The 24,391-nt window shown below is 40.4% G+C and overlaps 2 protein-coding genes across 5 annotated transcripts in view; one reads left to right on the forward strand and one right to left on the reverse strand.

The window, feature by feature from the left end:
- Window positions 1–7,830, reverse strand: part of slc25a25b (solute carrier family 25 member 25b) — a 29,737-nt gene extending 21,907 nt beyond the window's left edge. For both annotated transcript variants that reach the window (XM_072665887.1, XM_072665814.1), the window contains exon 1: window positions 6,856–7,830. In XM_072665887.1, the coding sequence (XP_072521988.1) occupies window positions 6,856–7,197 (342 nt within the window). In that variant the 5' untranslated portion in view covers window positions 7,198–7,830. The remainder of the gene's footprint in view (window positions 1–6,855) is intronic.
- Window positions 7,831–13,666: 5,836 nt separating this feature from the next.
- Window positions 13,667–24,391, forward strand: part of eeig1b (estrogen-induced osteoclastogenesis regulator 1b) — a 66,647-nt gene continuing 55,922 nt past the window's right edge. The window contains exons 1-3 of one of the 3 annotated variants that reach the window (XM_072666376.1): window positions 13,673–13,731; window positions 13,993–14,036; window positions 14,287–14,584. In XM_072666376.1, the coding sequence (XP_072522477.1) occupies window positions 14,439–14,584 (146 nt within the window). In that variant the 5' untranslated portion in view covers window positions 13,673–13,731; window positions 13,993–14,036; window positions 14,287–14,438. Of the gene's footprint in view, window positions 14,037–14,286; window positions 14,585–24,391 lie in introns of all 3 variants that reach the window. The other 2 variants (XM_072666459.1, XM_072666302.1) reach the window with 2 other exon arrangements.

Consider the following 24,391-nt stretch of genomic DNA (forward strand, 5'->3'; position numbering starts at 1 on the left):
GTGTACTCAGTCTTATTTAATTCAACGGCGTACAGCACATTTTGAGTAAAAATCACGGTACTCAGTATGGAAGAGTATCTGGAAAGCATTTTTTTATTTACCCTGTTTACACTATTGCACTGTTGTAGAAATATTGCGATAAATATTGTGTATCATAAATGTGTGTTTAAATACTGTGATATAAAATTATTACATGTTGCCCAGCTCTAATAATGAGACATTCTGGACTGATTTAGACTGATTACTAGACTATTTTTGTATTTTCCGCAATCACAATAAAACTGGGTTGGTGGTGTTGACAAAAACGGCAGAAAAGTGAAAAAGTTGCTCACAGACAGTCAGAGCAACAGAATCACAGTTACTACATTAAGTTTTCACTGTAAAATAGGCCCGATCAGAGCCAGTTTAGGAATTTCATCCACGCTTCTTCTTTCTACACAGCTCTAATTATATACACTACTTGATCGGTTTAGTTTAGACAATTGCATATATACATACACAAAAAACTATGCTGCTTTTCAAAACAGGAGAACTGCAAAGTATTATCCAATACTGAGATCTTAGAGCATAACTGAGTTATAAATAATTTCTTTAAATCTGAATTTTAATCCTTCAAATCTAAAACAGCTAACTTCTAAAAATCTCGAAACATTGGCCAACTCTACATTTGGTCCAACACCAAGCAATAGCTGTTTCTGGTTTTGGGCATCAATCAAACTGATTAATCAATGAACTGATTATTTACAGTGGTTTTCACTAAATGGGAGATCCTCAGAGGACACAAGGCAACCTGCAAGCTTGCTTTCTTCTTTTTCTCAATACTATATGGAGATCATTAGTGTTTGAGAAGGAGAGTAGGGGGTTATACATTCACTCATTCATAGAGTCTAAAACAGTAAATCTTGTTGGCCAAAGGTCTGGACCACACCAAAGCAGGAAGAAATTAATTATTTGGAAGGTTGAGGGCAAAGGTCAGGGGAGACAACACACAAGCCGTGTAAGCTGCTGAAGAGGAGGGAGGACAAATGTTCAGTCCTCCAATGGAGGTGGGCGACCACACAGAAAGGGGGTGAGGGAGGGTGAGAGAGAGGCATTAAGAGACACAGAACTATAGAGAACACAAAGCACAAAAGCAGTTGAGATTTCCAATAGGCCGCACCCCTTTAAACAACCAGTAAGACAGTCCCATCACAAAGCCACAATTCTCCCTCTCCACAGATGTACTGATATGGAAATTTTGGATTGATGCAGATATTCAATGTTTGTCAACATACACTTGTAAAGACGTCGATGCCAATATGGAAGGGCAGTGAAAATGAAACTAAAAATCTAATTCAACAGAATCCAATCATATTTGAATGTTGTAAATGTCTATTTGATTGGTCAAAGCCTCATCTTCCATGACTTGTAGCATATTTTAGACCAGTTAGACCAACAGGCTGGCTAGAACGTGCACAGAACACCATGATAACCACCAACCATAAATAAAAGAAAACCACAGAAGTCTGACAAGCCAACACTACAAACCAGTGCTTGTGTCGAAATTATTTAAATATATTAGAAATTTTGGAATTTCACTTATGGGCCAAGCTTACAGACCTACTACACATGTTAAAAAAATATATAAAATTACTTCTAGATCCACTTGGATTAGCATTATACAGAGATTATTGAATTAAGTCATCTTCTTATCCACATCTTCCTGGTCAGGGTTGCAGTGAGTCAGGAACTAATCCTAAAATCACTGGGAAGAAGACAGGAATACCCCTGGACAGGGTGCCAATCCACTGAAGTGTATTATGGAGGAATAAATGATATAAACAACGTAATGGTTCTGTGGGGTTACAAAAGCAATAAAACTGATAGACTTTAGCACAGTATCACAAACATTTAGCTCTTCCAGAGTTTAACATATCGCCAAAAATTTTAAGCAACTGCCTGCTGATACTGATAGGATTACAATATTATTTAACAGCACATTGCATGGACATCACCAAAAAGATAAACAACTTCAGTGGGAAGGTGTCTGAAATAAAATTTGCATATTTTCTGAGACTATTAAAACATTTTATTTGCAAAGTACTCTGTCCTACATCAGGGGTTTTCAGGCTTGCAGAACCAGCCACTTCTTTTTGCATTTTTTTGCATACAAAGAAGCAAATTCTCTCTCTACAAAGAAGCAAATTCTCTCTATTTTTCTCTTCACAGACTTCACAGATCACATCAGTCACTTCAGCTGACTGAGTAAAGTAATGAAGACAAGCTATTTAACATGTCAGCGCATTTCTTTTAATCTGAATTTTAATCCTTCAAAACTAAAACCGCAACATCAAACTTCTAAAAATCTCAAAATATCGGCCAACTCTACACCTAAACAGATTGAGTAAAGTAACGAAGACAAGCTATTTAACATGTCAGCGCTGACTCAGTAAAACTCTGCCACCTGAGTTGTTCATGCCTATTGTGCTAGCTTTGAGCTTTGGCAAATCACAGAACAAAGACAAAGACATCACATGGTAAAACCCTGCAGTCAGGCACCAGTCCTGTCAAGTTTGCTGTGGTCAAAAAAAACAAACCCAGCGAAGATGGCTTCAAAAAGGGTAGTAGAACAACAAAAAAGTGAACTGCAAAAAGAAAACTAACAGCTGATGTTTTGACCAAATTCCCTGATATTAACCAAAGAAATTCCCACAGTCTGACTCAACGCGATGGTGATCAGATGACTGGATCTGCTGATTTGAGAGGAACAATAGTAACTGACCAGACAGACAAGCCCAGTATACTTACATGCAGACACACACACGGTACAGGTTGTAGTGCCGTAAATCAGAACTGACAGTAGGTCTCGTGAGCTGAGGCAAATAGGCCACATTCCAAGCTATATTAGTATCCCAGGCATTTAGGAGCACCCTGATCCACACACTCTGTACATGTACTGACAGCAGGCATAGTCATTATGCTGAAATATAGCCGAGGCACTTCATAGTCTAATAGGTCAGCATACTCTTACCATGCTGGGCTCTCAGAGTCGGGCTGTATGTTGGGGACAAAACACTAGTATTGTGATCGAATTGCCACCCATCATGACAAACCTGGCAAAACATTAAAAGCTACTGTTGAATAATGTAACATTTAAAGACTGACCTGTATGCACAAATAGCCTGGGATAGAGAACGTCTCCTGATTGTAGACCTTGTCAATAATATGACTACCTTCTCAAGGGTGTCTCAAGGTTTTTATCTTCACCAAGCAAATAATTTTCTGTGAACATCCACTATAGTGGTCTTGCAGGTTTTCTTGGCGTTGCCGAGTTCGCCAGTACATTGCTTTTTCTTTTTTCTTTTTTTTTTAAGAATGCACAATTTTTTGACTTGACCACCCTTCAAACTTCTGCTTCCTTTTATTTTTTTCAGCCTAATGAGGTCATTTTTCACTTGCAGTGGTCCACATATTGCCAGTTCCCATGTACAGTCACTTTAACGCCTCCTTAAAGTGTCATGACAAAGGGAACAGTCCACATCTGTCCATGAAACTGCTCATCAGCCAATTGTCCAATTGCGTTTTACTGTCTCATTCTGGGTTTAATGTAACATAGCATTAGCAAAAAAATGCTGCATGCAACACTCAAAAGTTGAACAGTGCTGGAATTTGCCAAGAGCAGACATGCGGCAGCCTGAAACACCTGTCCAATGTTAACCTGTTAATCATGTACCTGCGTTTTTGTCACAAAGTTCTTAACAACTTCAACGGCAAAGGTGTGGTTGGAACAAAATTTGAAAACGCTCTTGGACTATTAAAACTTTTCTTGCAAAGCACTTGGTCCCAAATCAGGATTTTTTTTAGGTATGCATAGCCAAATGGTTCTCAACCATCTTTTGTACACAAAATTAAAATCTCTTTCATCATATGATCCTTTTCTCTTGTCTTTATAGGTTACAATCACTTTAGGTGGATGCAATATAATATTTACCTATTCAACAACATACTTACATTAGTGGGATCATTTAAAGTTGCATTCTATCTGTTCAAACCTACTGTGCAGAAACTTTCCATGATATCTTGATAAATTGCAGAACAAATAAAAAAGACCTGGTAAAAAGTCTCTGAGCTAGGAGTGGTCAATTCTAAAGGGATAAACAGAGGTTGTAAACAATCATGTAAGAAAAAGTAATCGTGGCATGCAATATGTTGGGGGAAATTAGAAAACAGGACAAAAGACACTGAATACATGCCCTTTAAATTGTAAAGATAATTACACACTCCTGATAATCCTTGCTGGAAATATTACAAATTTAACAAATATGTGTTGGTCCTTCACACCATAATTACAGTCTTCTCAGGCATATCAACACTGCATTAGCGTCATATTAAACATCACCAAACATTTCCCCAGTGCACCTCCCCTCATTTTACTCTGTTGTGAACCACTGATTATCCTTAAGATGCCTCTCTTTATCTGATGATGGGACTCTTAAAAGCGGATGTTTGTGTTGTTGACCAAGACAAGCATTCGAAAATTACCGTCACATTCCTGACAAATGCCCAGCCATATTTGGGCATCAGAAATATCTGGTGCATTTATTTGATCATTGTGGCCATGGTCTCAACACATACACACCTTTATGAGGTTCAGCAGTGAGCAGGAACAAATGAACTAGGTGTTAGAACCTCATTCACATTCCCAGTCCACCTTAGATTATCTGATCGTAAATCTTGGAGACGTGTTGTGATCCAAGCGTTTCTTTCAAATCCTCTTATTTGTTTGCATTACCAATTAATGTGATTTAGGCATTTTTAACAGCCAGCCAGCTGGAGGTTAATGCCATGTATGAACAAGGTCTGAGTGAAAATTCTGGCTTTTAATGTATCTTCATTCATTAAGAGTTATATATTTAAAAGCCAGAAGTTCAGAAGTTACACAACTGAGAATGAGAAGAAGGGAGGCCTTATTAACGCAATGATGTGGGAGTCACTTACAGTTCTTGTCCATTCCCTTACAACACTCAAAACACTCACAGCTTCTGAATCATACTGATGCTCCACTGACAGTAATAGGTAGTAGCATCTCCATTATTGCCACTTTGGGCTGGAACGCTGTTTCTGCCCTCCTTCACGTTGATGGAGCTGCATTAAACCTTTACATCACACAACAACAACAAACATGGGTCTTTAAGTATCTACACAAAGCTACTTCAGTGTGGACACCAAGGCAGAGGTTGCAAAGAGACCGAAGACAATGTTGTCCGACTAAGCGAGGAGAGAGAAGGCGAGTGACCAAGTGACAGCCCAGTCAAATGCATTTCTCGACGGGCTTTTGCTTGTTCTTAGGAGCTAAAGGAGATGCCGAGTTGGCCAATAAGTAATACCTTACATAGCTGACTTACTTGTATTGTTGTAAACACGCTGGTATTTGATTACAAGCTTTAACGAAGTTCAGCCACTAGCTAGATATCTCGAGGTGATGTTGGCAAACTTGCTGGATAACTCACTTGCATATCAGCACTGGTAATAAAGTGCTCTTGGACCGTTTGCTGTATGGTTGTGTTGGTTAGCCACCTGAATTGTGGCAACAAATGCATGTGTACAGCTGCTCATGGGCGCTCAGAGAGATTTGTGGATTTATGACAATTGTGTTAAAGTGGATTATGCTCTGCAACAGGGCAAAAACCTTTGAATCTGGGCCGAATTTACATCTGACTTTCCTTCGCATTGTGTCAATTTCATGATTAATGGGCCAAGAAAGAATTTCCCCCAAAATGACTTGGAACAAATATTTTACACTGTCTACCCTGAAAGTTAATAGGGTCTTTACCTTCTCTTGGACAGTTGGCATGTGCGTGACAGCATCAATATATATGTATATAATAATACAGATGTGTTTTTTTTTGGGGGGGGGGGGGGGGCAGTGGTAGCTCAGCGGTTAGAGCACCGGGTTATCGATAACAGGGTTTGGGGGGGGTCGATTCCCGGGCTTGACAAGCTGCCACTGTTGGGCCCTTGAGCAAGGCCCTTTACCCTCTCTGCTCCCCGGGCGCTGGAGTTGGCTGCCCACCGCTCTGGGTGTGTGTGTGTACTCATTGCCCCTAGCTCACTAGTGTGTGTGTGTGTGTGTGTGTGTGAGTGTGTGTTCACTACCACAGATGGGTTAAATGCGGAAGACAATACGTGACAAATACGTGCACCTTTACCTTTTTAGGGGCCATGTGTACCAAGAAATATCTACAGGATTCAAAGGTGCATTAAGTTGCAACGTACAGAGTCTGTGACCCAAACCACACACACACACACACACACACACACACACACACACACACACGTCTAGATTTGACATCCTACTAATACTACTCAATGCACTTCTAATGACTGTGTGCCATTTTCCCATGCGGTTTAGTGCAATCGTACATGTCCCTGGCTACTCCGACAACCGAATATACTCATCTTCCCTCTGTCAGGTCAGGACATGCATGCTTTTCCACCCTTCCACCCTTTTCCAGGCCTGAGCCAGAACCGTGCCAGTGGTTTTGTCCTTGCGTCCACGCATTACAATGACCATATGTCCACATCAGCAGCCGGAACAACAAAAAGCACTGAATGCCCGACTAATCCCACCCCTGTAGGAAGAATACACACACACACACACACACACATATACACACACACACACACACACACACATATACATACACACACTGGAGATAAAGAGCTTGCACAGCTGTGCTTAACACTGCTGCAAGAAGCCAAATGGGTGAGCTTTGTTCTTCCAGGTCCCACCACCTCTCAAAGACCACGTTTCCATCCTTGCCCCCCATCAAGTCTGCAGGCTGATAGATAAGAGGAAATGTAAAGATCACTCACCATAAGTTCATGCTCGGTGCGATGGACCCCCAGCTTTTTGAGCCCGATGGTCAGGTCGTTCACACAGATCCCCCCATCTCTGTTCACATCCAGGATCTGGAAGAGCACCTTCAGCCGATGTTCCTGCTCGGGTCCTCCGCACACCGAGCAGCTCTGCGCCGCGGCGTCCGGCTCCAGCAGCACCTCGCTGGGTCGAACCAGAGAGGGCATGGCCGTGGCAGCTGGGACCTGACCACCACCACCAAAACCACCACCCGGGTCAGATCCGTGATACTCCTCCGACCGGCACTGGCAGAAGACTCCGCTTAGCAAAGGCGAAACCAGCGAGTCCTCCCGGTGCATCCCGCGACACGCAGCTCCAGAGCTGAGGCGATTAGGCGGCTTATTCGGGAATATAATAGAAATTAACCTCACAAATAAAAGAAATGGGTGGTAAAACGACAACTTTTGCGTGGAAAGAACAGAAACTAAGGAAAACTAACGAAGCTGGCCGGTGTGTTAGCTAGCCTAGCTTGTGGGCTAGCCGGCTAGCTAGCCTCAAATATTCAAATTAACGGTTTTTCGGCGAGAGAGACAACGGTAAACTAGCTACCGCCGACAAGTAATAGGGGTTAGTTCTCCACCCGACTGTGTTTTTCCATCCCTTTCACCGCAAATCAGCTACAATAAAGCCATTAAAATAAAAAATAAAGCTTAAACCGAACTCGAGGCGACCGTGTTAGCCAGGCGGCTCCAGCAGCAGTGAGGAGGTGGATGCTCACACGCTGGCCCCGCTCAGCGTTAGCCCGCCCAAAGCCGGCCGGCCGCCGGCGAGGTTTTCCTTTCCTACACCCAAAGAAAAACACCTAACTGACAACAAAGATGTCGAATGTATTTTCAGTGACTGAACTGAGCGAAATAAGCGCAATTTAGTCCCAAACCAGCTCCACAGCCCGGCGAATCGGCGGTCTGCTTGACAGCTTACTGAGCGAGCATTCCGGCAGGATCCGAGCAGCACGAGGCGGAGCTGGACATGAATGAGCTGGCGACGAAAGGAGGCGGGGCGAACGGGCATGGCGCCCCGCCCCGCCCGCCCGCCCCGCCCCTTTTACTATCCCTGTGGGTTTGATGGGGGTGGGCGATGCCACGGTTTTTCTTTTCGATTAAGCAATCTTTAAATTTTCATATCAGCAGATAAAACAGCTCAAAATAACCAGAAAAGATGTTAAAATAATGAGAAATTATCTTAAGATAATGAGAACTTATAATAATGAGACAAAATCCTCAAATAATTAGGAATGGTATTAAAATATTAATAAACAACTTAGTGTCTCAAAATAATGAGAAACCATCTCAAAATAATGAGAACATTTAATAACGAGACAAAATCCTCAAATAATTAGGAATCGTATTAAAATATTATTAAACAACTTAGTGTCTCAAAGTGATCAGAAATCATCTCAAAATATTAATAAACAACTTAGTGTCTCAAAGTGATCAGAAATCATCTCAAAATATTAATAAACAACTTAGTGTCTCAAAGTGATCAGAAATCTCAAAATAATGAGAGACAAAATCCTCAAATAATTAGAAATCATCTTAAAATATTAATAAACAACTTAGTGTCTCAAAATAATGAGAACATTTAATAACGAGACAAAATCCTCAAATAATTAGGAATCGTATTAAAATATTAATAAACAACTTAGTGTCTCAAAGTAATCAGAAATCATCTAAAAATATTAATAAACAACTTAGTGTCTCAAAGTAATCAGAAATCATCTCAAAATATTAATAAACAACTTAGTGTCTCAAAAATAATCAGAAATCATCTCAAAATATTATTAAACAACTTAGTGTCTCAAAGTGATCAGAAATCATCTCAATATATTAATAAACAACTTAGTGTCTCAAAAATAATCAGAAATCATCTCAAAATATTATTAAACAACTTAGTGTCTCAAAGTAATTAGAAATCATCTCAAAATATTAATAAACAACTTAGTGTCTCAAAGTAATCAGAAATCATCTCAAAATAGCAAGAATGTATCTCAAAATAAGTACTCAGTATCTCAAAATGATCAAATAACTATACATAATGACAAAATTATTTACAAAAAATAGTAGTTTAAGTGGCAGAAATGGGTTTCCATAGAAACTATCCCAATATCAGTGCCGATTAAAAGCATCTGTGTACATAAAAACAGAAAGTCATAGTTTATTCAGTGTGAATAAACAGTTATGTCTTAATGTCATAAACTAACTTTTTAGAGAGAAAAATAAAAAACTGCTATGAAAAACTGTAGTAGTGCTATAAAAAGGATTTCTACAGTGCTGCGTAATACGTCACATTATCTTTAACATACGTAGTATTTGACATAAGTAGTACTGTCTTATCTTATTGTAATCTGTGTGAATAAATATATTTTATGTTATAACACTTATATCATAAATCCTCTTTTTGCCTATCCTGTCTTAGAAAGACAGGGTCAGAGCACTGGGTTGGCCGTGATACGGTGCCCCAGGGACAGAAAGGGTAAAAGGTTGAAGCTTGCTTAAGGGCCCAACTATGGTAGCTTAGCAAACCCAGGTATTGAACCCACAACCCTGTAATTCATAACCCAGCTCTCTTACTCCTGAGTATACATGTGAAGATAATTGCAGCAAAGTAGGAGGAATTGTCTGAACTGACCGTTGCCTTAAATGCCCTCACCAACTTCAAATCACCACTGGGAGGCACTTCACACCGTTGACTGTATATAAATATACATTCAGTTAATGCTTCACACTTAGGCACAACACATAGGCAGATAGCCTTTTCACTTGTAAAACACTGTGTGCTAATTGACGAGCCATGCAAACGTTGTAATGCCAAGTCTTTTCCTAAGAAGTGTGAACATTACTCTTCATACATTTGTCATTTTTGCTCTGTACACCACCTTAATGGCTTCAGAATGGGCCAGGTGTGACTGAAATGTAGACTTTCAGCTTCAATTCAAGGGGTTTAACAGCACATCGCATTCATCATTTCAGATTTACAGTCCACAGTTTGATACGTTCTTCAAAAGTAAGAATGTACTAGCGAGCTCAGCAACACCCAAAACCTGTAAAACCAGAGAAGACAACTAAAGCGGACGATCACAGAACTCTGCCATCAGAGGCGTCTTTCATGAATGACAGAGGGTTTAAGAGCCAAACCACAGGTAACACTCAGGAACTGAAAGGAACGGACAGTCAGTACTCAGGCATTGGGCAGAATGCCATTATTGCTTGTAATTCCTGACTTCAAGACTTGGGAAAACCATCGTCATGTCTCAGATAGTGTGTGTGAGATCTCATACGCCCTCAGACAAAAAGGTATCAGACCAAACGGCACCAGAAAAAGGTCTGATACCTCTTAAAACGCCTGCCTGGAACAAGATCATTGGACACATGAAATCCATCCTTGAGTATGGAGAAGGAAATAAATGACTTATGCAAACATACCACATCATCTGTCAAATATAGTGGAGGCATGAGCATGTGACAGCTCTTTGTGTGGCTATGACAGACAGAGCAAAGTAATGAAGCTGTATAAGCAATCGTATGGCAGAGGGATTCATTTGCTCCCAATGACCCCAATACATTGACATTTACAGCATTTAGCAGACGCTCTTATCCAGAGCCACTTACACAAGTGCTTCACTATTTACTCACGAAAAACCTCAGCTAGTTTAAATAGACTAAAATTCAAAGATACCACTAAGTTTAGACTCTACTAAACTTAAGTCAATATGGAGACCATAGTACTCTACTATTCGGAAGAGGTGGGTCTTCAGACAGCGAGCGACTCTGCTGTTCGGACACCCAGGGGAAGTTCGTTCCACCACTTTGGTGCCAGGACAGAAAAAAGGCTGGACACTTAAGTTCTAACTTAGTGAATGTAATGTCATGGGAATGAATATCAAGCCTTTTTGCTCATTAAAATGTTAACACAGTAATTCAGAGTGATTGGGTGGGAACTACACCTCTTACATTGGAATGCTGGTCACTTGCAAGGGTAGCGGGTATGAAGACCAGCAAAACCAGCCTAAATTTTGGATACTGCTGACCAGCTAAACCTGCACCAGACCACCAACACTGCCCAGCACAAACCTACTTAGTATGGAATTCATTGCATACTTAAGTGCATTTGAAATGAAGCATGTTAAAGCAGCATTATGTGAGAATTGGTATTTTTGCTCATGAGCTCCCTCTACAGGTGGGGAGTGTAATTCACAGTTACTCCACTGCACTACACACTACACACATTGAGCTTTCACATGAACATTTTGCAAGCTAAGAAAAAAAGATACAGAAAGTGAAAGAATCATGTGAATTGAGGCGGTAGAGTCGTGTTACAGGATATTCAGCGTTTCGCAGTTCTCACGAGAGGTTCTCACGCAGCTCCACTACAGTTCTGTAGCGCAGTAGCAGCTGCAGTATGGCAACGACAGAGACGCCATTCTCCCTATTACAATTAGTGGAGCATCACCATGAGCCTGACGCTGCTATTTTCAGGTAAATATGCTACATAGTGTTGTGCTAACTTTGTCAAACTATAGATACAGCACACCTAACCTTAAAGCAGCATTTCACCAACAGGATTTCTACTGTTACTCAGGTGCAGCAGTTTTGTACTGATGTGTGCACCACTGATTACTTAAAGTCAGGCTGTCAGAATGTGTGCATTCCAGTGTATGCCAGCTCATATGAGTGATGAGCTGTAAGTGTGATAACAGTAGTCTAGTATTTATAGGATAGTATAGTTGTTTAGTGCACAGACAGAATTTAGCTGCTAACATAGCATCTGTTTCTAACATTGAAAACGAGGCTGGTGTAAAGTTAGGAGGGCACTGATCTTGGAGAGGGTTGAGCACAGAAGCTTCTTATACTACAAATATGTAAATAATTCATGGAAAAGCAATTTGTTTATATAACATCACTGTCACGCAAAAACCTGTCCATCCAAAATGGATAGAGAATTCTCAGTGGAAGTCAATGTAGAGTAATTTTCTCTAATGAAGCATTTCTATTGGTCCTATTGGAAATGGCATTTCAAGTCAAGTCAAGTGGGTTTATTGTCATTTCAACTACATACAGAGTACACAGTGAAACGAAACAACGTTCCTCCAGGACCATGGTGCAACATAGACAGTGCATACAAGACACAAGTGAAACACAAACAAACAAGTGCGGACAGACAACACAGTACAGTACAGACAGAGGATAATAAATAATTGACGGTAGTGTGCAAATTGTGCAATGTGTAATAAATAGAGTCCAGTGAGGTAGTAAAGTAAAGTTATTAGTGCAATGCTTTGTGCAAAAATGCTTTCCCTTTTTTTTTCATGACAAAAGGAACAACTTCCAGATTTAAACTAGAGCTGGACAATATGACCATATTTTATCATAAATGTGGTTATCGTGGTACACAATATGCTTTTATGAGTGTATTATTAATATCGTCAGTGCTTAAAGAACACTGATTATCTGCATGTTTCATTACAAAGAGTGTCCTCAGTCTTATTTAATTCAATAAAGTGAAGCATATTTTAAGTAAAATTACAGTACTCAGTATGGGAGAGTATTTGGATAGCAGTTTTTTTTATTAATGTTGTTGCTGCATTGTGTCTAAAACAAAATATGACAAAATATATGACAAAATATTGCGATAAATATTGTATATCGTAAAAATGTCTATAAATATCGTGATGTCAAATTTTTCGATATCGCCCAGCTCTAATTCAAACTCTCTTAAAGTAAGACTCTCTTAAGTAAAAAGTGAAAAATAGGAATTGAGAATAGAAATAGGAGATTCAGATTCATGCATTTTCATTTTTGCTGTTTTTCCCCCTTTTTCACAACGTTTACATCTGCCAGTTGTTCTTTAATTATGAACATAAGAATAAAAGTCACTTGTGAAGTGAAAATTATTGAGTAATCTGATTATTAGTGGTTCCATATGACGTTTTTGATGTGAAAGAGATCAAAAAATTACTTTGCAATATTGCGTCAAAGTAACAAAACCTTGAAAGTAAATTTTAGAAATATTAAAACATATCCATTCTTAATAAAAATATTAAATATTATATAATTATTATACAGCACTTTAGAAACTGTATATTACTATAGATTTGCTATACTCTATTGTATTCAACTCAACTAAACGTGGCTTTAACATTTGGAAACGTTAGTCATTGCCAGCAGAGGGCGCTGTCACACACATTTTGTGTATATAGGCCAGGTCTGTCTTTGTCATGCATTCATCGGAAATCCTGACACATGAATCATGCTGAAATATGATACAAATACATCAACATTCAGGATGGAACTGAAAATGTCAACAAAACAAAACATCCAAAATGAATAAACGTCTAACTGGTGCTCACTTATGCCTCCGAACTACAAATAGGGCGAAAATGAGACCGTGTAAACCTCAATCTTTAAACATAACACAAGGCTTCTGTATAATCTGACACGTTTCAGCTTAATTTCAACTATTGTTCGAACATCTGTGGGTTCTCAAGGCATGGCTGGGTATCAAATAGCACCGTGCTCCCTTTATAGGGGGCACGCGTCAGCGGAAGTCAACGAAACTGCACCCAAACTGTGCTTTAAATGTTACATAAGGAGTCGGGTAGAATTCATTTGAACGAATTGTAATTTTTAACAGAAATGATAATATAATGCACCAGTGGGTCGTTGTTTCCTCTAGCCTAACTAGCTAGTGCACTCAGTAGGGGATAGGGAGCGATTTGAGAGACGGCCGGAGAGCGGGTGGGCGGAGCTTAGGCTGAAAGAATGAGCCGAGCTGAAGTTCAGTAGTGGGAGTTCTCCTGCTCCACACGCTCACTCCGAGACCAGTCTCAGAGGCGGGTAGGTTCGCTGGGCTTCGTCGGTGTCCCCGAAAGCTCGTTTAATGCCCGGTCATGCCTTTTTAGTCCTAATTTTGAACAAAACGGCCCTCAATCGCAGCGCAGTCTCCGTAGTCTCTTTGTCAAACTGCCGTTAACTCCGCCGCTCGCTGTTGTGTTGTTAGGGGCAACGGTTCAGCCAGCACTACCTACCGGGGGGAAACACGGCTCTGTTGGCTTACTCGACTATCCCACGATGTTAACTGCTGTGTTTCTGTCACAGGAGGACCGTTTCCGTGATATCTGTGTTTTCCCTGACGTTGTGAGGTGAGTTCGCCTGCCTTTTTTCTTTTTTCTTGCACGTCTTGTATTGCAGCTTATTTCGGTGGTCTTGGTCTAGGAGCCCACCATGCACACCGCCTCCAACAGCTGGATCAGGTGTGTGCTGGGAGCAGGGTCAACACTGTGCAGATGTGCAGGGAAGAGGGGGCAGATCCTCCAGCTCCAGGGTTAAAAGCACTGGCCTGAATGGTAGCTAACTACTTGTTGTGACAGTGGTGGTCTTGTTTGTTTACAGAGCCTTCACACTATCCCCCTGAGATGCTGAGCCAAAGCACAGGCATCAAGAAGGACTTCCAGGCACCAGATTAAGAAGACCAACTGCCCTCTGATAGTATCTACCTCTGCGTTTGCTCCAGTTTTAAGAGTGGACCAGCAGTAAACAGTACCATGGCATTTCTGATGAAAAAGAAGAAGTTCAAGTTCCAGGTGCACTTCACTCTGGAGGAGTTGACGGCTGTGCCGTTCGTTAACGGGATGATTTTCTGCAAAATCAGACTGTTGGAAGGTGGAGACTTTGCCATCGCTTCATCCAGGTAAGCACTGTTATTTGTCCTAGTCTGGGCTGGTGCTCACAGAGCATTGAGGCCCGAGGTCTTCTCAGGTCTTCTCCTCAGGTCTTCTCTACCTCAAATTGCTCAAAATACACTCACGAAAATAAAGGTGCTCCAAAAGGATCAGTTTCGGTTCAATAAAGAACCATGTTTGCGTGAGAAGAACCATCACATGATGGGTCATACTTGGATATCTCATACGTTATGCTTCTATGGCGTCACTCGAAGAACCACTTAAGGCACCTTTATTTTAAGGTGTATTTGTGATCGTCACGGTCAGCTCTTCATCCTGCTGCTGAGGTGGTTTGTGAGTACAGACGACGGGTTCTTTGGTCTTTGAGATTTTGGTCAGTTTAGAAGGTGCGTCACTGGGGTTAGTGGGACGTACGACCTGGGCAATATGTACATATGTAGAGTAGGTCCTGGCTTGTTCTCGTTTGACCCACTTTGCTTTAGAGCCGTGATTGCTAATCCTGGTCCTGGAGATTCCCAGGCACTGCATGGTTTGGTGTTTCCTATCAAGGATGGGTTTCCCCTAAGCTTCCCAGGGCTTGATAGAGCCAGCATCCCGTCAAGTACTCGCTCTCCACACCAGGTTAGATGACCTTACACTAGGATGTTGTTGCTAAACCCAATATCAAGCCATTTGAATGAACATCAGCGACACTGGACCTGGGACCTGGGTTGATTGATCAGATTGATCACCATGTTTGTTTTTGATCCAGTAGGAGAAGGAGACCTCTGAATATGAGATGCGCTTTGTTGCCTTGGGTTTCTGTCCTTTAGTAATCTTCCATGATCCTGATAATCTGGCAGTCCTGTGGTCAGTCTGGTAGCAGTATGTCATGTTGGGCCGGGCTGTGCAGGTGTACTGTAAGCAGGTGTGAAGGCTTTGTCCCTGTTAAAGGTGCTCTGCATGTACACCGCAGGGACAAAAGTTTTCGGACACATGTTTATTAATTATTTCTTCAAATATCAAGGATATTAAAAAGACTTTCTACTAGATTTGGGAGCATTGCTGTGAGGATTTGCATTGAGATTGCATTCAGCAAAAAGAGCGTTTGTAGGGTCAGGATATTGGATGATCACCACCTCACCTTAAACCCCAACTAATCGCAAAAGTATGGATTGAGCACAGTCATTCCAGACAACACAGTTCCACTGCTCCATAGCTCAATGCCCTCTAAACCGGCAATAGGCATGGTGCCAATGGGTTCCTGTTTGAACCTATGCTGAATGCATTCGTTAGAAGGGATGTCCCCAAACATTTGGACATGGTGTACCCCTCCGCCGTGAAATGTGTTCTCTAAAAGTCTCTGAAAACACTAAAACGTGTGTCAGGCTTCAGATGACATACAGTCATGTGGAAAAATGAGGACAGCCCATGAATTTATTTTTTGTTAATTATAACATAATAAATTATAACATAATAAATAACTTAAATATGTGGATATTTGATCATCAGAGGTCATATAATTAAGCACATAACAAAGTAAAGTAACTAAGTAGTAATACAAGTGGGGGTGTCCTAATTTTTTGTTTTTGTGGGGTTTCATTCGACTCTTTTCTAGTCTTCTGTGGCATTTCTGAAATTTTTGTTCCAGGTGTTCTGGTTTTTGTGGGGTTTTCTCAGTGCATTTAATGAGGCCTTCACACCGGAACCCCTTTTTCCGAGCTTACCTGTCGTATGTTTGTGGCTCTGAAGGACAGCTGACAGCTGTCGCTTAGCAGGCGTTCAGCTTTCTTTATTTATGTCAGACGCACAGGTGCGATCGGGTCTGCTGTACGGTTTTGCATAGTGTGCTGCTGAGGATAACGGTAATCTCCTGTGGCTTTGTGCACATGAGAAAGACGGAGCGAGTACGAGTGCTTGTTCCTGCAGAACCTGCTTCATTGCCTTGTGTGTTTAAAGTAAAGTCTCATTTTGATTTTACCTGGGTGGGTCACTCCAGGGTTGAACACACGGTAGGATCAGGATCACCCCATTTTCCTAATACACACTTTGTTGTTTTCGTATGTTGTCTTTTATGCTGCATTTGAAAGTCGGTAGAATTGACGCAAGACACTATTCAGTTATTATTCAGTTAAATCCATGCAGTGGAGATGGTAAAAAGAAAGAAAAACAACCAAACAAATCCTTAAAAAAACACTAAACAAGAACTAGAAGTGACAGTGGAGGAAACAGCCAACAGGAAAAATCCTCCTTGGAAAATATGATGACTGTGGCATGAAATCGGAAAGCCATTTTTTCCTTATGCAGACACTAACAGTACTTCTCGAACAATGGGCCTTATTCACAAACCGAAATTTCTTCCTAAAACTTCACTGCACTTATGCAGTGTTTACAGAGGTTCGGACGCTCACTAGTGTTTCTTATTTTGGATTTGTTCACGTTGTTTACGAGGACAGTGAGATCCATCATAATAAGAGCAGAGCTGTGAACAATTCTGCATTTTAAAACATAGCAGGAGTCTGATGTTGACTTTTCATTCGGATTTTTCCTAAGAACAAATTAAATGAAATCAATTATAGTAACTCATCATTTTCGAGACTGAGACAGGTTTGAGGGCATCGGGGTTAAGAAAAGAACATATTTTGAAGGAATACTGAATTTATCTCAAGAAAAAAGCTAAGAAGGACCCTGAAAAACAACAGTTTTAAATTAAAAAGTATGAACTTAAGGAAAAAAGACAGTTTTGTGAATCCGGCCTACTGGTTTTTAATAGGAGTGTAAATCTTTGACCTCACAAGGACTCATTTTACAGTTATTTAGATAATGATTCACTACAACCATGAAATATCAAATTTGGATTGGATTTGATTCAGTGATATTGGAGGAAGTATAGTAAAAAACAATTCAAGCTTTTTGGGAGTTTTACTTTAAAAAAAAGCCTGAATTCTGTTAAAAACCACTTATAATCAGAATTGATTCTAATTTTCTTAATTCAATGCAGTTAAACCTCCACCTTTAGACTGATGCGTCACACTGACTCACACTGACTTTTTACACCAGTAGTGAACAGTCCCTGACACTAGTCAGTCTCTGTGCTAGCCAAAAATGGGTCAGTACAGCCTGTGTTCGGTTGGTGGGTTGTGTTCAGATGGTATTTTTGGGCACATGGCGCTTGGGGCGTAGTAGTGTGGGTGCACGGACTCTCTGGCAGTGCCAGGCACGTTTGTGTACCCGTGGGCTCTATGCACCGAAGTGCCCTCTGCATTCGGTCCACACAATGCTCCGTCAGTCCGACAAGCAGAGCCTTGGAGAGGTTATGTCACAAAATGTTCCTCAGAAAGGAGGGAGCGAGATAAGGGCCGGACAGCATGTCGTTTGTTCAACGCTATCACAGTACTGACCTTTGCAATACTGATATCACAGGTGGTGGCAATATTCAAATGAGTGCTGTAGCAAATCCTGGAACAGGGTTGATGTGTACGATGAGCAGCCTGGCTAGGGCTGTGCATTTGCAAGCCTGCAATATGCAAATGAGCCATCTAACCAATTGCAGTATTTTTTTTTTGTTTGTTTGTTTTAGATGTGTCAGATGATTGATTCACCAGTGTGTTCACGATGTTGCCGTCACACAACAAAAAATTCTTGTATCTTGTATCAAAATTTCACTTTTAGTCAGTATGTCTTTTGGTCCGTTTATCATTAAAGTGCCAAATTTAAATGATGTGTTAAAAAATTTAAATAAGTCAATGGTTATAATTACACCCCATTAAAGGTTTGCCAGTCTATTGACAGGACAAGTGCAATGGTGATGTGTAGCAATACAATATCTGATTATATGATTATAGAAATGCAATGAATTGCAGAGATTGGTGTGATACGATAGAGTGATCTTGATTGGATACACTTTCCATGCAGCTAAAATAAGCACCTCTTGATAATAATATATAGTGTTTTTTTGCATATGTAATAATACCAGTGTTGTATTCTTTTGTAAACTAGAGTAGTTGTCAGAATGTACTGTAAAATTCTTAAGAAATTCTGTAGAAATGTCTGTACTGCTGCTGTAGATACTTATAATAATGTGAGGATTGAAAATGTGCTTTGTGCCACGCTAACATGCATTTGTGGACAAGCTGAGAGATCAAACAGAACCATCACTGAAAGTGAAAGAAGCATGTGGGCTAATGTGACACTAATTTGATTCTGCTTCCACAACATTATACACTTCAGTTCTTGTGAGCATTGGTCTGGCTGCTTCATCAAAGTTACATAAGGCAGCTAGCAATGTGTTCAGCCAAAAGTAGCATTGATAGAGATGCCATTCTCCCTCATACAGGCCAGTGGAGCATGAGTTTGAAGCTGCTATTTTAAGATACAAATTCTTCATAATGTTTCTTTAAAATCTTTCTTCACGCTCACATCCTTTTTACAAAAATTTTTTTAGGACCAAAAATATTCATTCTTAGGCATTGTACAAAAAAAAATTCCCCAGTATTAGTTTTTTTTTTATTTTTACTGTAAATTAAATAAGATTTCCTCTGAGGAGATATAGGAAGACACTTCTTTTGTCCACATAGAAAAGCTAGGGGGTTCCACCCATTTCCACCTAATAGTAATACATTTTTAGCAGCAAGGAGCAGCACCTTTCTTTTTAAGTGTGTAACTGGCAACCTCCTACCATCGTCACCCCAAATTAACGAGCTAGCCCCAAGCTACAACCAGCACACCAACCATCAGCATCTCAATTTGCTACAGACTGTAAAATGCATTGTTCAGTGCGAGCGACTAGCCAATCCAGAGCCTTGTCCCAAGCAATGCAGTACAAGACAATACACAGTATTACATCCCCAATATGAGATTTTTCCCTGTACCGCTCAGCCCTAAGCAAGATGGGGACAATGGAGGGTGCGGGCAAATAACGAGGGAAAGATAAGACTGGGAGAATAGATTGAGGGGGAGAAAGCAGAGATGTGGAATGAGAGAGAGATAGCCAGAGAGAGTGAGAGTGAGAGTGAGAGAGAGGGAGAGAAACACAGAGGCTCGAGTGATAGTGCACACAGAGGGCTTTTTGTCTGCCTAAGCCACAGCGTCCCATCTCTCTTTCTCTCTTTCTTCTCTCTCCCGCCCCTCTTTCATTCTTTTCCCTCATTCTCTCATATTTCTTCTCCAACCCTCCAACCCTTCTTGTTTATCCGGGTGACTTGCATTTGTGATGCGATTGATTGGCCAAAGGGGGCTCTGCGGATCTCACAAACAAAGACGGATGCCGCGCTACAGTTGACATGATGAATGAACAGCACAGAAGCCTCGAAGCTCCCTGTGCTGATCTCAGAGCGTTTTTTCCAGGGTCTTCCAGTACGGCTAAAGCTGGGGATTTGGTGATAGAAAGCTCCTAGGTGCAGTGTAATAACTGGACTCTGTAACAGTTTAGTGCAAATTTCAAGTTTCACCACAGTTTGGTTTGAACATTTTGGTTGATAAAACAATGGGTAACTGCAGAATTGTTTGCAGCTCTGCCCTTATGATGGTGATCCCATTGTCCTTGTTAATTTAACCAATATCAAATAAGAAAACATTGGTAATTATATAATACTCACACTAAGAAATAATTTTGAACATTTTTGGGTAAAACCTGGATCCTCATTTGGTAACATTTCTGTTGTTGTTGTTGTTGTTGTTGTTGTTTTTTTTTTGTTTTTTGTTTTTGTTTTTTTTTCAGATGATGCATTCAAGAAGTAAATACACAAGTCAACCAGCTTGACTCTCTTAGTCAGGGTAATTCTACTGTAATACAGTAGAACTTAAAATGTCAAATATTGGGATGGGATGTTTACAGCTACCTACGTATCTAGATAAATATAGATTTTCATACCTTATATCTTAATATAGTAAATGGCTTTGAAGACATGCCAGTCAGAAGGGAAAACACCTACAGTTCAGTCTAGAAAGAACATCAGTATGTCAGTATGATCTTATGCAAAATGAGTTTAGACTGAGCGAATGTTAAAATTCTGTTTGCCATTAATGGGCAACTCAACCAAGCGGTCACACACGCTTTTCGGGGTAACATAGAGATACATTTTATTGTCACGTTTCTGCAATTCAACAAAAATATAATGAGTAGAACATGAAATTATTAGAATTTATAATAATAATATTATAATAATTTTAACTTTCCATGTAGCTTGAAGTTAATGCTTAACCACATCATACCAGTGTACTTCTGTTTTTTCCTCAGCTTTCAGAAAATGATTTCAGAAAAACATTTGCACCCAGTGGCTATAATAGGCATTACACACTCTATTCAATGAGAGGAATAAGGTTAAACAGTTGGCTGTTGGATTTTGCAGGGTATTATTACAGCAATTTAATTGCAGTCATTTAAAAGGCATTGTAATTGCTGTTAATGAGTTAGGAAGAAATTTCTTGGTTGGTAAATATGGCACATTGTTCTTCTTGTTGCTTTTTTTGGGGGTTATGTTTGAAAATAAAACAGTCTGAGAAATGTGAACTATAAGCTTCTGACTTTCTACAATGGATGCTATTATAATTGATTCATGGATACTGTTGAGCTACCACCTTCACATATGCAGTTTTACAGCTTCTGGATGAGCAGAGAAGCGCTGCTTCAGCCGGTAGCAGGCACTGAAGCTTGAAGGATGGTGGGGTGGCAGTTTAATGGCAGAGCTGCACTAAGACTAGCACTGCTGTAGATCACGTCCCTGCAATAAAAGCAGTCATATCAACTCATCACCATGAGCAAGGCCCCACAAGTGCTGTTATCACTGCATAGATGCATACACGCAAACGCTGTCTGTTCTTCAGCCTACCCTCTTTAAGACGCCAGAAAGGGTTATTTGGAACAGTGCCATAGATAAACCACAGAGATAAACCTTTCAGTGGGTAGTCCTTTTAAAGAACCTCTGTTGTAAATAAAAAGTGTTCAGTGTAAAGAACCTCAATGCATATTTTGACCATGGTTCATATTTTTGTTGCATTGTGAACATTTGATTTGGTTAGTCTCATTTCACATTGCAGGTTATCGACTTTGTATGATGTACCTATGTCCTGTCGTTATCACCTTTGTGAACTGCATCTCCCTGTACATTGATGGGTTTGTAGAAGGGCAGGCATCTGATGTCAGTGTGTTGTCAGTTCGGCGGCTAGACTTTCCTGGACAAAATAAATGAACAGAATTATTTGGCATTACTATCAGCAGTAACAACTTCAAGCACAGAACTTGAGAATACATAAATCTGCCAAATAAACATGCTCGTAATGCAACAATTATATTGTCACAGACAGATATAATCATCCCCATGTGCTACTGAGGCTCACTTTTGCTGCTTCTTCTTCTGTTGTTTAATGTGTAACGATAGTCTGCTTCAGCTTCCTGTAATGGGTCCAAATTTAAGTCCAAAGCATCCAAAAAAGTGCTTTCACCCTACAAACAAACTATGACTGAGTTTGACCAGACCAATTTTTGATCCTTTGATCTGGACCGTGGTCCGAGGCATCTTGCGCACCTTCTGTTTTGGTTCAGGACAAACTGCAGATTTCAAAGGTCTGGACCAAACCAGGTAGATGTAAAAGCAGAAGTAGTGCTGAGCTAGTGCTTATCATGCAATCAGTTTACCCTATCTGGGCAACTCAACCGAACGGTCACGCTTGCTTTTCAGGGTCACTTAAAGATTTTTTCACTGAGCCGCATCATGCCTGTACATTTTTTCCCCCTAATCTTTTAGACAATGATATCATTTTCACAACATTGGCACCCAGAGGATATAATCAGCATTACACACTCTATTCAATGAGATGAGTAAGGTCAAACAGCCGAAGATAGACTTTGCAGAGTTTTTATTACATAAAGTAATTTGATTTCTGTATGTAAATACAATTGGTGTATGATTGGTGGGGGGTTATGTTTGAAAATAGTCTGAGAAGTGTGAACTATAAGCTCCTGACCTTCTACATTAAATGTTATTATAACTGATTTGTGGATGCTGTTGAGCTCCCACCTTCACATATGAATGAGCAGCTTACAAGCCAAACTGCTCTGACATTGAGGTAGAGATACGGGGCAGTGGTGGTACAGCGGTTAGATGTACAGGATATTGATGACAGGGTTCACTAGTGTGTGTGTGTGTGTGTGTGTGTGTGTGTGTGTGTGTATTCACTACCACAGATAGGTCAAAGGCAGAGGACACATTTTGCTCCTTTAGTTACAAATGCAGTAAATAAATAAAGAATATCTGTGAATGCTTCAGAAATCTCTCTCTCTCTCTCTCTCTCTCTCTATATATATATATATATATATATATATATATATATATATATATATATATATATATATATATATATATATATATATATATACTGTTTAGTACAGCACGGGTAGAATTATTTACACATGGTTATTCACCTCTGAGAAGAGGGTTAGTTTAGCCTTTGTAGACTAAAGTAGGTCATACTGTATTCTAAACCTCTCAGATTTCTCTGTGCTAACAAATGAAGGCGGGGATGTGTTTTGATTGGGTTGAACAACCTTTTTGGACAGGGATATAAAGAGGTGTTTGGTAACAGGCTAAATCCAGTGTTTGTTAGGCAGGCAGTGTAAGCCTAGCATCTCTCATTTTAAACTAAAGAAGCACAAGTCGAATACCAAACAGGTCTTGGCTTATTGACTGCATCAGGGGTCAGTTATACATCATGTTCCTGGGGAATGAATGGCCTGTATGCTCATAGCAGGTATATATGTGGTGGGTTGGGTTGCTATGGAAACCACCAAGTAAGAGACTGTGTTTTTGTGTGCGTGTGTGTGTGTGTGTTTTTATGAGGGTTCCCCCAGACTCGACTGATGTCTGAATGTGATGAAATGGCACTGTAATTGTAATCATTACAGAGTTGGTGCTCTGGGCTCCTTCCTGTTCTGCTTCTTCTCTCTCACACTCATGCACACTTGCATGAACACACACTCTCTAACACACACACATACACACGCAGACTAGACTATTACTACAGCAGGGGTTGAAATGCTCACTGCCTTTTTGATGCAACAGTGAGATGACTGCCTCATATATATGCGCCTATAGCAGCATGCATTTCTATGACCATCACTGACTGCTGTCTTGGTACCGTTTGGACTCCTGTATCGTTTGATCGACCCAACCAGTGTATCAGCTGGCTCATATTAACACAGTGTTGATGTCCTGCAAATAAACTTACCCCAAAAAATGTGCAGATGTTCATTGATAAACTATATCACTATATTCAACGCACACAGGACTGTTATCGTGGGATCTGTGGCTGCGTTTCAGTTGGACAAATTGCAGTTTCATCAGCCTGTTTTGGTTTTACAAGCTCTCGCTGCACTGACACCTTTGATCCCATGCTTCATTTGATGTTCGTCCAGCTGTTTTAGTGTGTTACTAGCATCTTCACAGCTCATGGGAAGGATCTCAGTGCCGTCCTTTCATACTCTATGCGTCATCTAGAGTACCACGTCTCTACCTCCCAGCCTGAAAAAAACAATCTGGGGGAAAACAAAGACACGCCGCCCCATTCAGACAGTGAAAACAAACAGGGTTACATTATTAGATTTACAAACCTCACCCACATTGGTTAGTTTTATTATATAAGACCCAGACCAAGGCCGTCTTTTTTTGGTTGGACCAATTTTTGCTCCTTTTGTCTGGACTGTGGTCCGAGGCATCTTGCATTCCTTCTATTTTGGTAGCAAGGTTTGTGTGAAAGCAGAGATTATGCTTAGCTAGTGTTAGCATTCAATTCTGTTTATCTGGGCAACTCATTGAGTTGAACCACCTGGTCTGAAAGAA

This window comes from Salminus brasiliensis, chromosome 1 (assembly GCF_030463535.1).
Source record: "Salminus brasiliensis chromosome 1, fSalBra1.hap2, whole genome shotgun sequence".
Lineage (NCBI taxonomy): Eukaryota > Metazoa > Chordata > Actinopteri > Characiformes > Bryconidae > Salminus > Salminus brasiliensis.